Source organism: Melanostigma gelatinosum, assembly GCF_949748355.1.
Source record: "Melanostigma gelatinosum genome assembly, chromosome: 6".
In the NCBI taxonomy this organism is placed as follows: domain Eukaryota; kingdom Metazoa; phylum Chordata; class Actinopteri; order Perciformes; family Zoarcidae; genus Melanostigma; species Melanostigma gelatinosum.
In genome coordinates, this window is record NC_136639.1 from 16,015,818 (window position 1) to 16,037,770 (window position 21,953).

A 21,953-nucleotide genomic window follows, 5' to 3' on the forward strand; every position below is an offset into this window, starting at 1 on the left:
AATTATATTCACATTAAGTATAAAATATGCTGCCTGCACCTGCTGAGTTAAAGGGAAAATACACCTAAATTGTGCGTAAAGTGTCTTTAATCTTTGATATGAGGGTTGCTGAAAGTTAATAATACCTGACTGACAGTCAATTAAGATATTTTACAAAGCAAAAACTGAACTGAATTTGTATCTTCAAATGGCACATTTTTGAAATGTTTAAGGTGCTATAAAGATGTTTTTCTCAATAATTCCACACAATGACTAATGCATAATGTTCAGGACAAAATGGGTAATATCACAATATTTAAGATGCTACAAAAATATTTTTTCTCAATAATTCCAGACAATGACTGATATATATGTGTTGATGACATCGTTGACTCCACCCACACTGAAAATTAGACATTTTTACTTCAAAGGCTCGGTCACCTCGGGTCTTACATCGTGTGCGTGGGACTGACAGAAGATAAAGCGTTTGACCTGAGAGTGCGGGCGGGTGAATATGGGTGAAGTAGATCAGCTACATAAGTCGGAGCCTGACCGTGAAGTGCTCTGTAAGTGATGGTGAGAATCATCTAGCAGCTCCCAGTTTTGTTGCAAAATAACTCCTGAAAATATTAGCCATCTACTGATGGCAACTTTGAGTAATTGGATTTTTTTTCTTGTAAAATATCCCAAAATCAAGCATTAACTTTCAAAATCCATCTGGAATTTGTTTCATGTTTTAATGTTTCTCACATATTAAAATCAAAATACATTTTGTAGCAGTTCTGCAACAAATTTAAAGTGGGAATGAGATCAGAAAATTAGAGTTGAAGCGCCATCATTGTTGTAAGAATAAAAGCCCTACAACGGTGAAATGTTTGATGGACCATAAAAGTATGGTTTTGGTAATAAATTGCTGTGCCTCCAGAGTTCTGGGGTTGGTATCTGTTGAGGGGTTTTGCTGTCACATCAAAAAAGGTCGAGACTGTTTCTGCCTACCAAGGAATCTCCATGTCGTCCAAGAAGAACCGTCCGGTTTCCTCTTGCAACATTGCACCCACTTTTTAATGTCAGACACAAACTGTTTTAATCATCAACAGGGGACCCATTTCTTTTTTTTCTTTTAGGACATAATTGACCTGCTTCTTGCTCCACAGTGAGAAAACACACGCTTGTGGGAACTCTTCTGAAAAAAAAATGGGATGGTGTGTTTGTTCTTCACTGACCTGGGTGGGAAAACATATGGCGTCTCGTGTGTCTGCGTAACTCATACCCTCTAAACTAAAGATAAATAAATATATTTGTAGTATTTCTATATCATTCATATATATAATTCATATATATATTTCAGATTTTAATATGATCATCTAATAAACAACATAAAGCAGTACAATCGTCAGTATACAGTGACATGACTCAACCACAGCTGAACCCCACCCTCCCCCGTCTCCTCTCCCTCTCTGTTTGTGCCACAGGGATGCTTGATCGAGATGCAGTCTGGAGCTGAGCAGGAACAGTGAGTAAGAAAGAAAAAGCTGTATTCAGAGAGACAGAATCACAGATAATTAAGACTTCACAAGGACTTCCCAGCATGTGTGAAATATTGCACAAGTTCCTCATGGGGCTACGTGAATTCATAAAGGAGTATTTTCTTGGTTTCTGGGACTATGAGACACCAAAGGTGCTGGTGGTTAAAAACACAACTCTTGGAGTCATATACAGAAGCGTCCAGTTTCTTGTGATCACCTATTTCATCTGGTAAGCTTCATGTTTGTGTACTTGCATGCTAAAGGGGACAATCTATGAATTCAAGGATTGAAGAAATATTAAATTGCTTTTTTGTCAGTAATATGCTTTTGTGTTTGCAATTAACTGGAAACAAAAAAATAACATCATGATGGAAATACAATTGATGGGTAAAATAATTTAGCTCTCTCTGTCCATTAATAGACATGTCGTTTGAGGAGACTTTGAATTTGTGAAGATGTGATTATTATGTTATTGTTCCAAATCCAAATTTCTCAGTTTAGATGTCTTCAGCGTTATGATTAAAGTGCGTTAGATTTTCTTCTTTTCTTGGCTTCAGCATAGAGGGCTGAACAGGTCCAGGGTAATCTGATACCTCCAATTTAAATCAATGTGAAAATGTGATGTTGCATCTGTTTGCTCTATCCTCCTGAAGGTTTGTCTTCATAAATGAGAAAGCCTACCAAGAGAGTGAAACTCGTCCAGAGAGCTCAGTTTACACGCTCATGAAAGGCACAGCAGTTCGTGGAGATGATATCTTGGACACTGTGGAGTATGTTCGACCCTCAGAGGTGAGTCCAGAACAAATGCTGCAATACAATCAAGGAAGTCTCACCTCCTGTACTCTGTCAGCATCATCACGTCTTTAGGGCGGAGTAAACCCGACTGACTAAAAGCATTTTTGTGGCATTTTCCTCACAGGGTGGTGATGTGATTAGTGTAATATTGAGACGAGAAGTTACCTATGATCAGAGGCAAGGACCCTGCGCTGAGGTGAGAGGTTAACAAAAGCTTTCTAAACAAAAACATCTACTGGGATGCAAGAACAGACAATGCTGTAATGTGTCTGATTTCACTTCAGCATTGCAAAGTTACCAATGCCAACTGTACGACAGACACTGACTGTGTCAAGGGAGAAGTTGACTTTGATGGCCATGGTACTGCTTTTACTTCTCACAAAACCATTGTTCAAGCTTTGTTGGTCTGTATTTGCCACATTTTGCAGCTGTTTTAAACACTTTCTTACAGGCATAAGGACCGGCATATGTGTTAAGTACTTGAACCACACCTTCAAAACCTGTGAGGTCCAAACCTGGTGTCCTATTGAGGAGTATGCTGCAGTCAGGTAAGACAAATGAGAGATAATCTTCCCCACGTTTGAACGTTCAAGCCAGGTTTGAAAACCCCAAAGGAACATATCTCAAACCATGAACAAAATAAGTAAAACCTTAAGACAGGACAAAGCTATATCAATACTTTATTATTCAAGAGAATCATTTTGCATCATTATGCATATAGGTGCACAATTGTGGGCTAAACGCACATCATATAAAGGTTTAAGACAGCAGTTGACCTTTGAAGTATCACTGGAAACAGTTGTGAAACTGTGGAAAACTATTTTGGAACAAATTCCATGAAAGTGATTCAAAATCAGAAAAAAAGATTACGTGCTACAAGCTGGGGGTCAGGACTCACCCAAAGGGCCACAAGATACATCTGAGGGGTTTAGAGACGATTAACAAAATAAGAAATCAGAAGACGCATATTTCTGCGACACAAAATTACTTTTCTAGTCACTTGTTTGCTTGTGAATCATTGAATGTTTTTAAATTCTAAGGCCCTTTAATTAAAAAAATTCAAATGAAACATTTTTGTAAGAAAAAATCACTCTTTGGTGGAATTGACTGCGAAATGCAACATAGGAGAGGAGTTCAGAAGCAGATAAAGCTATCTTTTAAGGGTTTGCAAGCCAGTTTGTTAACCACTTGCACAAATGACAGTATAGAAGTAAAGATGGATGTTTAGTCCCCAATTGGAAGTACAACACAGTAACCAATCTAGTTAGACATGCACATCGTCCACAAGAGTAACAGTGAAGTGTAAAGCTCTGAGGCTAATGCGCTGCTAACATGACTTTCAGCTGGTTTAATAGCTAGCATGGTTAGTAGTAAACTGAATTAACAAATCAACAACAACAAAATAGTTGAAACAAAAGAGACAAACACAACAGAAAACGCTCCAACAAGGGCATTTGGGAACAAAATGGTGGTGATTATTTAACTGAAACCAACTGACGGTGGAAGAAACAAGATTACTCTGATTATTTGGTGTCTTCAACAGAGAACCAGCATTAGAAGCGGCCATCAATTTCACAGTGTTCATCAGGAACTCTATCCACTTCCCCAGATTTAATGTGCTGAGGTAGAGTACACACACACACACACACACACACACACACACACTGAAGTCAGAGAGCTGCAGAAAGTCAGAAGATCTCCGGTTCTTGTCTTTGGCAGGGGAAATATCAAAGATGCTCGAAGCAAGCGTGACATGCACAAATATCTCAATAAGTGTCATTATAATGAGGAGAAAGAGCCCTACTGTCCAAACTTCCGCCTGGGCTACATTGCAGAACAAGCCAGTCAGAATTTCAGTGAGCTCTGCAAGACTGTGAGTAAAAGTTGTCTTTCACGCCCAAATGTCTTATTTTAAACAATGCATACTGCCTCTATGATATTTTAAGCATGTATGTGTTAAAAATGACATACTTTGTGACAATGTAGTGTTGCTTTAGAAAAGATATGCTGTGTTGTTGTCCAGGGAGGAGTGATTGGGGTTTTCATCAACTGGAAGTGTAACCTGGACCTGGATTCTTCCCACTGTAAACCCACATACTCCTTCCGTCGTCTTGATCTCCGGAAGGATCAGGCCAACTCTGGTTACTATTACAGGTGAGCCCCAACGCACAACTCTAACCATGTTGTTCATTATGTTAAGCTGCTTTTGTCACTTTGGCTTTTGGTAAGTGCCCCAGCCTTAACCCTTGTAATGTATGTGTAATCGTGCAGGTTTGCCAAATATTACAGTAAGGATGGGGTAGAGTCTCGGACGCTCATCAAGGCCTACGGCATCCGCCTGGATGTCATAGTTCACGGCCATGTAAGTGGAAACTCGATCATTTATTTCCAGCTTACTGTGGCTGTCATGATGTTATCTACATCATTTATTTTTCAGGCTGGTAAATTCAGTCCCATCCCAACCATCATCGGCACGGTGACTGCTATGACTTCAATTGGGATTGTGAGTCACCAATACGTTCATTTCTTGTCTCGAGACTTTAAAGTGAAAGCTGTCGTTGTTTGCACAACAAACTGATTTTCCATTTTCATGTCGCCCCTCTAGTGTACCATTATCTGTGACTGGATCATGCTGCATTTTATTGACAAGAATGAAGTCTATAGTGACAGAAAATTTGATGAGGTAAGAAATAGGCATCATTTATGGGTTCATTAAAGGTTTTGTATCTCTAAATAATGACTAAAAAGAAGAGCTCAACAATCCATTTTTATGAATATACGATATGTATTCAAGTACAACATTTGGTTCTGAATACATTTGTATTAACTGTATATTAGTTACCAAGTTGATGGTCATGGTAGAGTTACAAGTAAACACTTTTTGTGTTTAAGTAAAAGTAATCATCATCTAAACAACCTCACAAGTACATTGAAATGATTTCCTGAATGAAATGCAGAAACAACAGTATTCTCAAGAAAGATTGTCCATATTGTGTGTGCTGTATATGTGTCTTTTTCACAGAAATAAATGGTAAAACTGCATGCTGGCTCACTAAGTGCAGGATATGTGTCCTCCCCAGATTATCAAGGAGCCTGCGGTGCCCACTCCCACAGAGCTCAGCTACATCAACAGCTTCGGCTCAAACCATTCAGACCTGTCAGAGGGCGTACCGCTGTGATGTTGTCACAGTCGCCTCAGTCCTCCCTGGTCAACAATACGGACGCTCCTCCATCAGCTGACTGCGAGCAACTCTGAGCGGTTCCTCAGGTGTCAGTTATGGGCTGCCAGCGGCCGCCATGCTGTTGTGAGTGGAAACAAACTGCCAGAGAACCAGTGACAGAGGAGGCATCATCTGACAGACGGCCGGTCGTCTCAAAGTCTCAGCATGTGCAGTGGATTCAGCTCATGTATCATCTCAAACCTTGATGGACCCCCAACGCGTGTGACAATGAACTTCATTGTTTCTCTTTCACTTGACATGACTTGCAGTAACTCTATTTTGAAAATGTGCTTATTTTCTAAGTATGAATACAAACTAAACCATTTCATATCAGAAAAACTAAATATGCTCATTTATATCAGTGTATCGTAGACATTCAGTGCAATAAATGTCATCTAACAACTCAAGTTCTTATTGAAATTTGATAACACCATATCATGAAACATTGACCTCTGCTCTTATGAATCTGCATTATTACAAACTAAAGCATTTTTGAAGAACCATAACATTCAGATTTCCTTTGTCTTTCAACCTGGTGTGTTCAGCGTAACGATCGATACAGGAGGAAACGGCCAGGAGACACACAAGGAGAGCAATGAGCAGTAATCCAATCACACTGACATTTTCCGTGAAATGGTTTCTCTAACAAGATTGCAGGGAAGAGTGAATCCATCTGGATGCCTGAGAGCAATACAAATGTCAGTGGTGAAAAATGACTTAAGACTCAGGTCTAATGGATCGATATCTGCCACGATGGATGGAGCAGCACAATGCAGTCACATGTCAGTTTGGAAGTTGTTTATGTCACGTAATAAGCCGCAGATTCATATCATGATCCATCTTAAACTGATAGTGGCTGTTTCAATTGATCCCAGAGCTAAGCTCAATAACGGCTGTCTGATCTAAGAAGTTTTTATTAACAATTTAAAATTTAAAGAAGTAAGTCAAGAGGCCCTAAGTGCTCCTTCGTCCGTCATCAGACATGTACAGCAATAGTCAGTGAGAAGCTTTAAAGAGCCAATCTACTTGTGCCGGAGATCAGAGTGTGAAATGTGATTACTTGTCATTACGTCATCTGTGGGGCAACGAGGTTACAGTGAAGGACGTGCATGGGTTAAGCTCACGATCCAGACCAGCTCGCAGTGAACAACATTTTTACAGTAAAAACTGAATTCACAAACAGCCAAAAGCACCTGATCTTTTCATATCACTGTGAAAATTGCTCAGGCTGAATTTAAATGTTAAAACTGCCAGAAAAAGACTTGAAGGTTCAGATTGGCTAAATAACTCCTCAAACATAAAACAGAGAACCTATGACTGGTGATGAATGAAGGTCCCCAGAGTCACGCAGGATGTTTATGCTTTTTGCTTTGAGGCAGAACTGCAGAGCATTTCTACAGCACAGAGTGCGATAACTGAGCAATGAAATCATTCAGACTCGCAGTTAAAACACAATATTTATTAACAGCGACAAAATAGAATTATTTTATGGCATAATCAAGACTTCAAACATATCTACAGTGCACATATTTCTCCTTAAACCCGCCCTGATTACACACCATCAAAGAGCACAGAAACAGACATCGTCATGGCAGATGAACAAGTGCATGAAAAGTGTCCGAATAGTGTTTCCAGATTGAGAAGTGGTTGCCACAGTTGCAGCCGAGGGAGCGTTGGATGTCACATTCATTGAGCCTTCTGGTTGATCTGTGGGCTCATAGCAAGCAACCAGTCGATGGTCTCCGCCAGGAAGCTCATGCTGTAGTGGGACGCTATGTTGCGAAACACTGAGATCTGCTCAGAGAAGCTCTTTTATTGGAATAGAAGGGGGGAAGAAAAACAGCTGTTAGAACAACATTCAACGGAAAGAATCGCGTGCTTTTATCACCAAATTGAATTGATGCGATGAATTTGCGAGTAGGAACCTTGGTTGGGAACGTGAGGCCAAAGTCTCCGGCACATCTGCAGTACAGAGGCATGTTTTCTGCCTTCACTCCTTTACATTTTGTACACACCTAAAATCACAAAGTGCTTTTTAGTGGTGAGGCAGCTTCAGCTAAATTATTCCGTTATTGTAAAACAGATTTTGACCATTCATGAATTCTTCACCGTCAACATTTTAAATGATGTTTTGATGCTGGTGGTACCTATAGGATTACCTACTCACTGTCCCAATCTTTACTACAGAGATTCACAGAAGAGATTCTCTCTTTCAATATCATTTTTAAGTTAAAAAAGTGGCATTTGGCTTTATTTGATAGCAACAGTAGAGACACAGAAAGGAAACATGGGGGGAGAGGACAGCAAAAGGAAACCGGATACCCTCAAAACTGATCTAGTTATCAATCTATTCAGTATAAAAATCATCATTTCCCCCTCACCAGGTCCTGCAGCGTGTAGCTCATCAGTTTCTTCTGCAGAGCTTCCACCAGAGCCATCTCAATACACTCCGTCTCGTACTGCGCCTGGCAGTTGGAGCAGAACCACTGAGGCAAAACCGATCCATCCTGAGGAGAGGAAATAAGAGTTCATCTCACTGGAATCACAAGTCATAACAGCGTTGATCATTATGCCAGCATATCAGAGCTCCGCCTCTCACTTGAGCCACAGATGGGTCCTTGCAGAGGTCGAGGTCACGACAGAAATTGCATTGGTGGCAGATGACCTCGGGCAGGACGTAGGTGCTACAGGGGTCACAGAACTGGGCTTCCCCTGAAAACTCTCCGACGTCCACCAGTCGCAGGAGGTCTCTCTTCAGCTTGTTCACCTGGTTCACTATGTTGGCATCCAGGGAAAGGACCTGGACAGACCAACGATGGAATTGCCGCACGGTGAGAGGAAAATAATGACTTGATGCAACACGTGAAAAGAGCTTTGTAAGTTGGAGTACTTGGTGCTGTACCTGGCAGACATATTTGATAAACTCCAGTGCCGGGTTGTTGAGTGGCAGGTGGGATCCGGGCAGGACGGGGAACATCTCCGAGGCCTGGTTGACACTCCTGGTACCCGTCACCTTCTTCTGGATTTTTTGAGTGATGGTGAAGAAGTTCTGTGTGAGCTCGTTGGACACGTATTCCTGGGAGAAGGAGATCATTCCTGTGGGGGAGAGTTAAAAAAACAAAAAACATCCCATCTGAGAGGAAATCCATCGAAATACAATTGAAAACTTCCCTTCATACACTTAAGTGTAGCAAACACTTGTCTGGGGCGACTCTAATGAGTGTAATGTGGGGTTTCTAAAAAAAGAAGGGAACTATTTAGTAACTAAAGCACCTTACCAGGAAGAGCACTCAAATCCCCCACGGCCTGCTGGGAAGCCTGGCTGCCGCCACGTCTCTTGACTGGCGTTGCTCCAGGAGCGTTCCGCCTCAGCTCCTCTTTCATGCTGTGATAGACCGCTGCAATGTAGGCTGGCGGGGAAAGTTTGTGCGTAAGAATTGGCAGAAAGAAAAACACAAAACAATCAATCAATCGAGTATAGATTGTATTTTTACCGGAGACAGTCATGAGGAAGTATTTCTGGCAGGAGGCAGTTTGGGGCAGATACTGCATGATGTTCCAGTTGCTCTCGATCAGCTCCTCCACCTCATCCGTCTCTCTATCACCGTCATCTTCCTCAACGTCCGCATCAGCCTCGTCTTCATCCTCACTGCCCTCCTCTTCTCCCTCCCCCCGGCTCTTTTTCTTCTGTTTGCCTCCTGCCTGGAAAACAAAAACATGGAGGAATGGGTTTGCGTTCGGCTACTTTAAATCAGTGCAAATATACTGTAAGGGAGAAGTTACAGTTTGAATTACCTCTCCGTACATGATGCTGGAGGGCAGTTTGCCCTTCACCCCGCTGTAGTTGGCTGGATCCATCCACAGCAGGAACTCCCAGCATTGGGAGAAGGAGATGGACAAAGAGTGGAAGATTTCTCTGGAGTGGATGCTGGAGGAGAAACAGCCAGGTTACAATATTATAAGAGACTGAAAAGTCAGTTCTTTGACAAAATACCGTGTTGAGATATTCATTCAATCATTTAAAACCAGGAAATGATCATTAGCAAGGCTGATTTGGTCATTGCAATAACGAAATCATATTTTGTTTACTGTTACAATGTTGATAGATTTTTTGTATTTAATTTGACTTTTCCCCTCCATTAGTCGAATGGGCGGTTTGCATTACAGTATTCACTTCCATGATGAAGACCGCAATACCATCTATGGCTAACAACTCACTGCTCTAATGAGTAATTATGTTTATTTCTTCTGATTTTAATGGTCTGACTTTAACTTCACACTCCTGAAGACACAGATACGGACTACTCTTTCAATACAGCTACATTAGTTTACACTTTTATAATTTCTATATGTGGATATGAATAAATATATGTTTATCATTTTGTATTAAGTAATGATAATATTTTACAATAATTGCATGAATCTGGTGATTAACATTCCTTCACAAAGCAAAGATCCATACATGCAGACGAGGATACATGCGTTACCTGTTGGTGATGTATTCCACATAGCCGATGGCGTCGTCTATCCTGCGTTTCTTGGTGCACAACATGATCCTGTTGAAGTTTCCGTACACCACAGTGGAGCCGAGGCGCTTGAACTCTGAAACCAACCTGACAGCAGAATGAGAGAATGATGAATAAATGATGACATTGTTGCAGTTATGTATATCAACAGGTGGACATACAGCATTCAAAACCAGACATCAATAATATTAAAAAGTCAATTAATAGCTTTGCCCTCATTAAAGACGCTAAACGCTCTCCGATACAACAGGTGGCTGATGCATTTCACAAAGGATTTACCATTATGACTAAATAAACACATATATACATATATATATATATATATATCTTTTGTTTGCAGTATAGAGGACGATGTGGCACTCACTGTAGAAACACCTTCTTCATCATATTGTGCAAGGTGCGGTGCAGTGCGGGGTCATAGAGCAGAGAGCTGGGGGAGCACAGCCAGCGGTAGAAGTGCATCACCTGGTTGTCTGCGTACACGTTGTGGTACTGCGTGATCTCTCTGACCCATCCGACCACCATGCTCTTCAAGATCCTGCTCATAAAACACAGAGCAAAACACTGAGGCGATTAAAAACACGACATGCTTCCGTGACACACTGGTGTTAGACCATGTGACATGTGGGTTTAAATAGTCACACACACACACACACAACAGATGTTTACACACCTGAAGGTGTTGGAGCAGAGAGCGGTCTCATCATAGCTGGCGAGAGCGCTGGCTCCCTGGTTCCCTGACATCATGTCCTCCAACGAGGCCTGCTGGATCACATCAAAACTGACACCCAGACTGGCTCCACCCTCCATGTCATTGACATGTTGTGATTGGAGGATGGTGTTAACTGCCAGGCTCTGCAGGTCCAACTCCACACACACTGAAAGAAACAGAAACAGGATCGTCCATAAAGACAGAGGAAGACACTTCATCAAATATGCAGTTGCTTTATGATTTTTTTGCATCTTCTTAGACGCAGATTAAGAGTGTTCCTGGTGTGTGAGCACCTGTGGAATAGCATCCTTGAGAGTTGATCTCCACAGAGCCCCGGTCATCACTTTCCATGACCAGGCGACTGTCATCGGCCTCTTTCCCTCCGAGGTCGGGCCTGGCTGTGGGAGAAAGCCACAGCAGGTGGTTGTGTTTCCGTAGATGTCTTGCCAGGAACAAGTCCGAGCCGAAGATCGACACATCCTGAGGCAAGTTCCCCACAGGTAAGTGGTAATACCTGAAAGCAAGGGTTAGAGTATTATAAGTCAACACAAATTACAAACTGAGAACAGACTTTACGAGAGACCACAGCAACAAAGCGAGCATGCCGGGGTGTTGGTAGAGCAGATGAAGTCCACAGAGCTAGCAGTGTGTAGTTCGTACCTGGCCATGTCGAAAGCCTGTGACAAGCAGCTGTCCAGGTTGAGGTAGTGGCGGATCATGCGCCGGGCACCGTGGCGTTGCCAGTCCAGCACGTTGTAGCTGATCTCATCAACCACGTGTACTGGAACGACTGGAAACTCTTCAAGCACCGGCATCCCTGCTGACAACCGCCGCAACTCCCAGTTTGACTGCACGGCGATGAGGGTGGGCCCACGCCGCTCATCCTGTCAGCAGCAACAGACACTCGGTTATACATCACCAATTTAGCCACATGAACACAAGTAGTCGGTGTGTGTAATAATTAGAAGAGAACTACGTATTTTAACAGCTCCAGTGCGTTTTACCTTGTAGTTTAGAAGTATGCGTTGAAGAGCGCGGTTAATAGCCTTCGCGTCGTTTTCAGCTCGGACCTCAAAGTTGTGTTTCTCTGGAGGCAGGAGTTCTTCGCTCGTCTTCTCCAGGAGAGCAGTGCGTTCAGCTGTGTAGAGGTTAGTCAGGTTGGGCATCTGGTTGCTTCTGACCTTTAGGAGATAGAATAAAGAACGACCTTAAGGATTGTTCTCTGCCAGCTGGAAAGGGATGCATCGACATTGATATCCGCCTTATTTCTCCTTTGGTAAATTAAATAGGAAATCTACTATTAAGCTTTCACGAAAGCCGCCACGCATTTGTCGGCACTCGATATGAGTCAAAAGACCAACACGATGATGTAGAAGAAATAAAGAAACCGGTTGTTCTTACTGTGTCCAGGACAAAGATGCTGGCTTTGCGCTGAGAGGGGATGAACAGGCCAAACAGAGCTTTATGACCCTGACTGTGATGATACAGGTAAATGTGGCGAACACTCCCTGAGAGGACAGAGGAAACAGAACACCGGCATGTAAAACTTGTTACAGATAACAAAGTTCATGAGCAGGATCACATGATATCAGGCCAAATATTAGTTAAATGGTAAATGAAAAAAAAGTCACAACAATAATCCCTATAAAGATCATTCTGACATCAATTCAAAGTGACCAGTGTGTCAGGCGGCTCTTACCAGGTTCCAGGTAGCTGAACTGGGCCAGAGACCTCATCTCCAGATGCTCCAGGTCAAAAGTGTCAGCCTCCCTGCCAGCCAGATCCCTCACAACATGTTTGTTGACCATGCACACACATCCGAGCTGCACCAGTGCACGAAACAGCAACGGGACCTGAGGGAGAGCGCTGCGTTCTGTTTACAATGGCATACCAGCTGGACTCGCACACAGAAAGCCTCATGAGAGGTCATGAAAACCTCCTGGAGGTCTATATACTGTACCTGTGTTTCATAGACTCCTTCAATGTCCGGGGCAGACAGGTCAGCGTTGATCTCATTGATGTGCTGCTGGTACATGTCCTCTGGTACACAGTACTCATAAAGGTAGTACACGATGTTGGAGCGAGGCAGCATGCGGTTCACCTGAAGACGAAAAAATGTATTTTTTATGACAACACATTTATAAAAACGTCGATGCATTTATCTATTTATTTTTTTTACTGCATTTTCGTATTGCATACCTTTTTGTATGTGGCTCCCTCCTCCTGTTTGGGGACTTTCTGATTGACATAGAAGACCCGAGTGATGTTGAGCTTCATGCAGTGGAGGTCATTTCCAATCACAGCCCACAACTTGTACAGACCAGGATGACTAGTCTCTGCAATCTGAGAGGAACACGAGAGAAGATTAGAGGATTTTATTTGGATAATGACCTTTGTTAAACTGACTCGAGGATGATAATGGGGTGACCTTCGCCTCACCTGCACAATTTGCCACGGCATGTCCAGGATGCTGCGTGCGGTTCTGCGGAGGAAGCTTCCCAGGCCGGTGGTGGGGCCATCTCTGATCACTCCTCCCCCTACGGGCTGAGCTTCCCCATCCAGCAGCCTCCTCCTCTTCTTTCTCTCCTTCCTCTGTCTCAGCTGCAGCTCCCACTTCTTCTTATGGTAACGCAGCCACACTAGCCGCTCCTCCTGTAACAAAGTGTCTCAAAATATTTGTGTCATGTCCAATATACTCAGAAGGCATTAGAAATTGCCTTAAGACCAGGAATCATCTGAAACAACATGCAAGACGTTGTGCTTGTTGCCGCTAGCTTACCCGGGTCTTTCCCGTAGGTGGGGGCGGCCCCAGGATCTCTCTCCAGGACTGAGTGAGCTCGACATCCTGAGACTCCACCTGGCTGTCCTCTCCCTGAGAAGCCCGCTTCCGCTTGGTGCTGATGAGGATGGCTGGCTGCAGAGGTTTGCCTCGCATCCCAAAGTCCTCTATGTCTGCAGCTTGGCCTGCTTGAAGAGGCTGATGGGCCACCTGAGAGAAAAGCAAAAAAACTAAATACAGTGCATAACGGGGCAGCAAGGTGGGCTAGTGGCCGGAGACACTGCCTCTTACCAGAGGAAAGTCACCTCGGTAAACATCCATTGAGTTTCTGACCGAGGACTGTGCTGACAGTTTGACAGAACATGTTGCTGTGAGGTGAACAAACCTGTCTCTTGCCCTCACTGGTGAACAGCTCACTGATTTTCTTTTGCTTGTAGATATCATTTTTCTCCAGGAGTTTCTTGTGAAGCCAGTCAGGGTGCCTCACTCTGGGTACCGGGTTCTTCACCTGATGATGAACAGAAACAACTAAAATCCTATCTTTACATCAGCCCAGGACAGACAGTGAGATGAATGAAATGAGTTTGATTTTTACCTGTTGAAGAGCTGCAGGGATGGTGATGATTTTCTGGATGGCACTTCCCAACCGCTCGATGTAATAACTCCAATCAAGAATCTGAAAAGGTCCGCAAACAAAAATTTGAATGTCAGAGTAAACTCACAGAGAAAACTAAAAAGCAAGTGCATAAAATGTTTGTTTACAAACTCACAGCGCGGATGTCCAAGTCGTGCAGGCTGGGCAGCTTCAACCACTTACGAAGGAAATGTTTCTTCACACTGGGCTCTGCCTGGAAGATGGCGAGAGGAATGGCTCTGACGGCGGAAGACAAATCAATCAAACCCAAAGCTTTTATTTCTTGTAATATCACAAACATTTACCATCTGACATCATTTCATTTGATCCCGCCAACATCAGAAAATTGATCACGTCTATTCTTATGACAGTGTGTTTTTAACCAAGTTGTTTTTGTACATGTTTTGGCATGTTGTGCCCTTATTGGACAACTTACAGTGTAGATAGAGATGGAGAATACTGTAATAGTTTGAGTAATAAAAGCGTATTTTCAGAGCTGCTGTCCCACCTTTCTGTGACAGGCGAACCCTCAGGTTTCCGGGAGATGATGTAGCGACAGCTCAGACCTTTATCTTTCACCATTTGGTCTCCCAGGAACTCAGCCAGTCTCTTAGCCGTGCTGATAGACGTGGACTTCTGCGCTCCGTAGTCCTCCAGCCTTCTGGACATCGAACGATTCTCTGAAATCAGTTCAAACAGCTCCGTATCTGGCATGTTGGCAGCCTGGAAAAGCAACGAAGTAAATAAATCAGATTTTGTGAAGAAGACAACTAATTATTTTCAGATATTTGCTAAACGCCTGGTTGACCCAAGTTACACAAAACGCATCTGAAACGTGATGTGAATATCTTGTAAGCCTAGAATGCCGTTTTATACATTTTGATCACAGCTTTTTACCTTGCTGTACAGAACGTCCAACCAGTAGTCGGCCACTTTGGCCACGGAGGAGTACACCTCCTCCAGAGTGGTTCCTTTGAGGAAAGCCTCAAACACCGAAGACTGAAAAATCTTAATGAGCTGGAGCTCTCCCCTCCTCTTCACTTCAAAACCCTTCAACTCAGCCAGAGAGCCGTCCTCATTAAACACAGCGTACCTGAAATGAACAGAGGAGACTTAAATCAGAACATTTAAAAATGAACCTCTCCCATTCACCAATCAACCAGGGACAGTGGAACATTACACCTAATCACAGAAAAACACAATCCTCTAGTGCTTTACCTTTTCTTCAGCTTCTTTCCTTCCTCCTTCGAGGCCGGCAGGATCATGGCCAGATACGGTCCGTCCACCTCAAAGAAGATGCTGTTCTCCGACTTGATGTTGTAACTGAGGGACGCGGGGTCGACCAGCTCGTGGTACTGATCGTTGGTGAATCCCTCCTTCACCAAGATGTTCAGCATGGCCCCCGGGTAAGAGATGGTCACCTTGGGCTTCTTCTCATTGCTGGTTTTCACCACAAAGTTCTCAGGGAAGGTGTTGGGCAGGACACACCAGATACCATCGGTGTCCAACTCGAGGGGCCTCCTGAGTTGCAGAGCAGTAGAAGTGACAAACGTGGTGAATGCGAAAATGGAAATGTATTGTTTTTAAATTCACGTATTAGGAAGTTTGTCGAAGTCTTTCATTTCGATGATCTAAGCCAGTCATGCAACCGTAATATGACCTGCAGTATAAACAACATCTGCTACTAAAGTAAAAGAGCAGGTGCTGGATAAAAGCCCAAATGTTGGCAAGAATGTGCTGATGAAACATTTGTTAAACAAGGTGGTGGATCCCTTCCAGCTCCATCTTTCCTGAGTTGGAGCTGACCTCGCACTGACCAAGGAGGGGATTTCTGCGATGCGGTACGTCCTTATCGATATGACACTCACCCTATCTGTTCGATGAGCTCTCGGGCCTGAGTGATGATGTTGGCTCCGGTGTAGCACACGATGCCAGCCATCTCCATGGAGTACCAGCGCGCCCTGATGGAGACACGAAGGCAGCACAAACATCAGGTCTGCAGCAGAGTGCCGTTAAGCGATGCCCGATGTCACGAGCAACGAAGGCTTAAGAGCGCACGTAACAGTGCACGTAAGGAGATATTTGATGATCGGATTGAGTGACTCCTACCCTTTCCTCATGACGTAGCCGTAGAAAGAGTTCAGAATACATTTGTGAGCCATCTGAAGGGAATCGTACAGGATCTCCATGTTTTTGCAGCTCTTAATCTCAGCAGCGTCTCCGCTGTCCTGAGCCGCTGACAGCTTCTTCTTCCACACCTGAAGCAAAGGTAGCAAGTACTTTACAGCAAGCGATTTCAATGGGCAAGAAGAATTTCAAGCACAGAGTGCAATTACAAGTTTGTGTTTAACGGCTGAACTGTGAGAAATTGAAAGGAAAAAACCCATTCCAAACATATGGAAATATGTACCGTAATGAATTGAAAATAGCATACAACGTGGGGATGACTGTACTTTCATTTGCTGTAAATACCAAAACGTACCTTGTGAAGTCCTTTGAATTCGTACCGGCGATCTCTGAACGCTCTCACGGTGTCGACGTAGAAGGAGTTTTCTCTCTGACAGATGGTGGTGACTCGCTCCTCCCGCTTGGTGACGTGTATCTTCTTATAGGCCCTCCTACAGTAGTCTGAGACAAAGACAAGACAGGTCGTACTGTGGTTTGGAGTTCAGTATTTTACAATGCTAATATACCCAAAATCTAAAAAAGAAAGAAAAGAAAGGAAAAGAAAGTACCTGCCAGACGTTTCTTCTCATGTTTGGCCTGCTCCTCCCTGTTCAGAGCATGGAAGGCCCGCGGTGGACCGTTGGGGAAATACGGCGGGAACTTCTCAGACTCCAGTTGCTGCTGGATGCGGTGGAACTCACTGCGGCTGGCTGGCACTGCAGACGGAGGGAACAGTGTGAATATATTTTACTGTAGTCAACCCCACATGAACACCGTAGGAGCGCTGTTGGCAGGTTTCTTTGCCATAAACACAACAACAACAACAACTTACTGATTTCCCCTCTCCATTGCCAGGCCATCCTCCTCTGGCAGGTGGCTCCAGGCTTGTTAAAGTCACAGGCAGCACACGTGGCCTCATCAACCATCGCGGATGGCTGTAAAAGTAGAACATGAAGTATTGAGTTCAATGCTTTTCTACATTTTTCATCCCGTGCATATTGCTTTTGAGTTTTCTTTTACCTGCAGGCGGTTGGTGAGGATGATATTTGGGTACATCGCCGCAACGTCCAGATGGTAGATGAGGGGGCATTCAATCCTGTTCGGGACCTCCTTCAGGGAAGTCAGCTTGTTTTTAATCTCCTCGCAAACCTGAGAAAAAAAATATAAATATATATTTAACAACTTCAACATTTAAACGCCAGTGTCCAAATTGGAGTCAACATACCTCATTAAAGTTGGTGACTTGCTCAAACGGTATTTTTTCCTCTTCCTCAATGGCATGGCGGATCGTCATCTCAACTCTTTGCAGCAGGAAGTCAAATGCAGCCGGGTTCTGTCAACGCACCAGACCAAACTGTCACGCTCAGCACAAGCAGAAAGCAGTGGAGTGAAGAAACCGGCTGTATGTTGAACTGAGACCTACCATCTTGAAACGGCAGGGGATGTCACTGCGAAACACTCCCGACTCCAGCGCCTCCACGTGGCCGCCCACGTAGGTCTCGGAGTCCATGACGTGGCCGTCGTCGGTCATTTTGTTGAACACCTGCTCCTGCTTGTTGGGGAAGACGATGTTTGCGTGGAAGGCCTGCACCATGAGCAGAGCTTCACACAGAGTCCCAGAGCCTTTACGCAGCACCTGGAAGAAAAGACAGGATTATTTAGAAATGCACGATATTATTTTAGATTTTAGCATTTGATATATGTATTTATTTTTGAACAAAAGACAAACCTCATCGGGCTCCATGGGGATGATGGTGCACAGAGCGAAAATGAAGGGGTGAACATATTTCATGTACAAGTAATATGTGGCCACGGCATCTGACACAGAGTAGGTAGCTAGAGTCTAACAGAAAAGTAGAGAAAAAACAAAGTCAACAAAATAAATAAAGTGAATTCTTTATTTCCCGAGCTGTAAGAAGTCCATTCGTGTACCTGTGGCTCTTCAGTTGCCATGCGGCACATCTCCTCCGGGTCCAGCTCCACTGGGTCGTAGCCTAATTTGGCCTTCGCTGCTGCCTTCAAATTATGACTTCCCACCGGCAGATAGCTGTCTCTCTTTACCCACCTGACACAAGAGGAGAAGCAGGTTGGAAGGATGATGTGAGAAAAACTAAATGATCTGAAATGAATCCCTATGTTTACGTAAACCACACCGAGATCATTTTAACAGTGTCAGAGGGCTGCAAACCTTAAGCAGTCCATGTGGATGGCCTGACTGGACTTGTACTCTCCCTGGTTATCCTTCTGGAAACCGATCTCCCGGTGCATGTTCAGTCCATGGAGGGCAGCCCGGGTCTCGATGAAAGGCCTTGAAATAGTGGAAACAGAGTGAGCGAGGTGAGAGATAAACGTCAGAGTATATGAATCAGTTTTACAGAAACAGCAAATGACGGCTCACCAGTCAAAGAAGTCTCCGTTGTAGGTCACAAAGATGTTTGGCTTGGTTTCTTGAACGTGATCAAACCACCTCTGAATGAGAGCCGCCTGCGGCCAAAGTCAGATCACCACATGTTATTACCGTAGTTATTACGCAACCACAGAGCGTTACATTAACCTGAACAAAAATATAAATACAACACTTATGTTAGGCTCCCATTTGCCATGAGTTAAAATAAAAGTTCAGACACGTTTTCTGTTCACTTAAAATGCTTATTTCTCCCAAATTTGTAAAAAAAAAAAAAAAAAAAAAGTTCCATGTTGGTGAGCACTTCTCCTTTGCCAAGATGATATACGCACCTGGTGGGCGTGGCATTAAACAGCATCATTATTACAAATGTGTGCTCTTGGCTCACAATAAAAGGTTTTATTTTGAAAAAATTAATTTATGTATTAGGCACTCTGAACTATGATTTGCAAGGAAGAAATACTAACACGGTTTAAAACAAATTTGTGACCAAAATTTGTGAAAGATGAGCCTTTTGAGTGCCGAGAAAAAGTCTTAACACGTGTAACTTAACGCGCGAAAATTGGGAACAAAAACGAAAGTGTTGCATTTTTATTTATTAATTACATATTCTCATCTTTGAAGACAGTAGATCTACCTCATCATCCTCGTTGAAAATGGTGAACGGGCCTTCATATTCAGGCTTGGGAGTGAATTCAAAATCCTCGATGTTCTCAGAGACGATCTCTCGGTTTGTGATTAGAAACCCCTTTAAAAATCAAACACAAAGTTAGTCAAACTGACTCATTAATAACAGAATACTCCATATCATAAATACAACTCACCTGTCCATCAATCATATAGGACATCATCATAATCTGATCGCTCTCTGCGTCCGGGAACTTCAGTGGAAGCTTGGTGGTCTCGATGTCGAAAGCCATAACAACAGGGTCCTAAAAAGAACAAAACAAAACAATGCTTTAATGAAGTCGCTGAATTAATGTCAGATCCCATGTTGCAACGTAATGAACAAAATCCTCATACTGGTCGCTCCACAAGATCGTCTCTCCTGACGATCTCCGGTAGGTAAGCGCTGCCTCTGTACCGGACATTATACCAGTGAGCCTGAGAAATGAAGACGGCAGAGATCAGAACAACCAGCACGTGAATCCTCTAAAACATCGGGACGACGGGAATCAATCTTTACCACGTGGATCTTGAGGTCGATGGACAACCGCACATGATAGGGCACATCGTACTCCCTCATGTCCACGATGTTGTCCAACTGGTCTGAGATACTCTTTGAACTCCCGGCTTCATCTGCCGAGGCCACATTGCCCCCCGATAGGGCACTGCAAAAAACCAACAACGGAGTCAGCGGATCAATATTAAACTGGAACTAACAGGTTATTATTAGTAACTGATGGGAATGGTACTGAATGGTGGTACCTTGACAACATTGCGGTGTAGGAGTCGTTGGACTGCTCCCTCTCTCTGTTCTTGCGTACTGCCGGGGAGATCTCACGCTTTACCTTCATGAGGTCGTCCACGGTGCTGAATGACAGCTTGATGTAGCTTCTCTTCAGCCCGACGAGATGGTTCGGCTGAGGAGAACAGGCCAGCACAGTTCAACATGTTGGTAAATGTGGCCGTTTGTGTTCAAATCTCCTTTCCGTTGCATAATATACACGAAAAAAACAACCTCTCACCAGGTCGAGGTCCTCTTTTGAGATAACTTCAAGCTTCGCCACCTTTCCTTGAAACTTTCTCGAAAAGTACGAGATGACTTCTCTCTCACAGTTCTGGAAGTAAAGGCGTCTTTAAGGAGCAAGTTGTTGAACGTGATTACATGGCATGAGAACCAAATGACAAACACCGTCTTACCCTTTTAGTAGCAATGTAGAAATATGGCTTGAATGGGAGGGCCACCTACAGGATGTGTTAGAGCAGTGGAGAAGGCTGTGAAGTGCACATTTTAATGTCTCATGATTATGTTTAAAAAAAAACAATGTCACACCTTGAACCTGCTTCCATCGTCCTGTATGAAATAATAGTCCACAGCACTGATCATCCGCTTGTCCTCGTCCAGGATCTCAGTCTAAGAAGTAGAGAAGTGTCTCATTTAATACCAGACATTCAACAGGGCAGACATGACACCGTGTGTGTGTGTGTGTGTGTGTATACTTACAGGGTGCATGTTGATCAGCCAGCCCGTTTTCTCCCCCGGCTCCTTCATCCTGTCGAAACCGAAGCGTGCATCCATCTCGTCGGTGAACTGGCTGCGCTCGAGCCGCTTGAGGGCCGACATCGCGGATCCATCGTCCCTGTTTACAAACACACAAAACAGTTACTTTACACCACAGGTTGCTTATGTCACATACTAAATACCACTTAGAGTATATTGTGTCCGTCTAGACTACTTTCAGAGGAAGCATGGATTAACTCACTGGTTCTCCTGGTCCCCTCCACTTTGTCCTCGCTCCGCTTTGTACCGTCCACTGTTTTGTAGAACCATCTTCTATCTTCGGTCTGCCGGCTGCCACACGGCGATATAAACCAAACTCCCACTCGATTTGTTCAAACCTGTCAGCAAAGCTGCATTTGAAACGTTTTAGAAGTTATTTCGACGGTTTGACCTCCGCTTTTCTCTGTCGCTGTCACTGACGCTGCTTGTGTTTTCTTATTTTGGCGCGTTCGTGCAGTTGCCGCGAGAGGAGCGCAGAGAATAATATCAAAGATCGTTCATGAGACAGATGAGTCACTCAGACAGAAAAATCAGCACCGCTTTGAGTGGTAACGTAAAAGCCCGCAACCTTAAACCATGGACACCTTTGCCTTCTCTTATTCATCACATTTTCATTGTAAATGCATTCATTCTCATTTTAAAGTTTCAGGGACCGACTGCTATTTACAGACCGGAAAACAAGTGGTTATTTATTTCATCCATGTTTTTAACCACAGAGTGAAACACGTGTAACAGACACGATCTTCGGTAGGATTCTTCCTTCCTGGGAGGAGCTTGAAGCCCCTCCTGCGCATGTTTACCACCCTAGCGAGGAGGAAGGAGCTGGTATGTTGTGGACTGTGTGGGAGGCAGAAAGAGAGACTGGAGGTAGGTGGCAGTGACATTTCCTGCTGCTGTCAGGAACGTTATTTAAACTGTTAAACCTTTAACAGCGGTGCGGAGTGTGAGGTCTCGATGGAGATAATTAGACATTGAAGGATGTAGTTC

The 21,953-nt window shown here is 43.7% G+C and overlaps 2 protein-coding genes across 3 annotated transcripts; one reads left to right on the plus strand and one right to left on the minus strand.

Moving 5' to 3' along the window:
* Window positions 1-1,567: 1,567 nt before the first annotated feature.
* On the plus strand, window positions 1,568-5,479 carry p2rx2 (purinergic receptor P2X, ligand-gated ion channel, 2; the record flags this gene model as incomplete). Its single annotated transcript, XM_079271143.1, has 12 exons — window positions 1,568-1,734; window positions 2,159-2,294; window positions 2,425-2,496; window positions 2,585-2,660; window positions 2,752-2,848; window positions 3,844-3,924; window positions 4,020-4,173; window positions 4,324-4,454; window positions 4,572-4,662; window positions 4,738-4,803; window positions 4,906-4,983; window positions 5,381-5,479. 12 exons carry the CDS (start codon window positions 1,568-1,570, stop codon window positions 5,477-5,479), a joined length of 1,248 nt encoding a protein of 415 aa, XP_079127269.1.
* Window positions 5,480-6,965: 1,486 nt separating this feature from the next.
* pole (polymerase (DNA directed), epsilon) lies at window positions 6,966-21,362 on the minus strand. 2 transcript variants are annotated; one of them, XM_079270204.1, is made up of 48 exons: window positions 21,169-21,362; window positions 20,910-21,045; window positions 20,739-20,819; window positions 20,606-20,650; window positions 20,431-20,523; window positions 20,171-20,325; window positions 19,929-20,073; window positions 19,766-19,846; window positions 19,567-19,674; window positions 19,380-19,490; window positions 18,737-18,822; window positions 18,527-18,646; window positions 18,271-18,403; window positions 18,068-18,181; window positions 17,762-17,974; window positions 17,564-17,671; window positions 17,359-17,487; window positions 17,171-17,273; window positions 16,908-17,054; window positions 16,655-16,800; window positions 16,282-16,430; window positions 16,041-16,133; window positions 15,391-15,693; window positions 15,070-15,265; window positions 14,681-14,895; window positions 14,309-14,411; window positions 14,134-14,214; window positions 13,924-14,046; window positions 13,539-13,748; window positions 13,199-13,408; window positions 12,959-13,102; window positions 12,720-12,860; window positions 12,459-12,612; window positions 12,161-12,267; window positions 11,764-11,940; window positions 11,420-11,643; window positions 11,053-11,273; window positions 10,721-10,925; window positions 10,412-10,585; window positions 10,009-10,134; window positions 9,317-9,449; window positions 9,016-9,223; window positions 8,800-8,931; window positions 8,424-8,617; window positions 8,121-8,321; window positions 7,903-8,028; window positions 7,447-7,536; window positions 6,966-7,330 (listed from the first exon to the last, which is right to left on the minus strand). In XM_079270204.1, exons 1-48 carry the CDS (start codon window positions 21,234-21,236, stop codon window positions 7,208-7,210), a joined length of 6,885 nt encoding a protein of 2,294 aa, XP_079126330.1. In that variant the 5' UTR covers window positions 21,237-21,362; the 3' UTR covers window positions 6,966-7,207. The 2 variants fall into 2 exon arrangements, with proteins under 2 accessions (XP_079126330.1, XP_079126329.1); XM_079270203.1 differs by having other exon boundaries at window positions 13,199-13,411.
* Window positions 21,363-21,953: the final 591 nt, after the last annotated feature.

Excerpts from the sequence above, each read along its gene's own strand:
- pole (XM_079270203.1), bottom strand. The coding sequence starts at position 21,236 with ATGGTTCTACAAAACAGTGGACGGTACAAAGCGGAGCGAGGACAAAGT. Across the intron at positions 19,847-19,928 it reads TCGACCTCAAGATCCACGTG|GCTCACTGGTATAATGTCCG; the intron begins GTAAAGATTGAT and ends TTCATTTCTCAG. Across the intron at positions 17,055-17,170 it reads GCAATGGAGAGGGGAAATCA|TGCCAGCCAGCCGCAGTGAG; the intron begins GTAAGTTGTTGT and ends CTCCGTCTGCAG.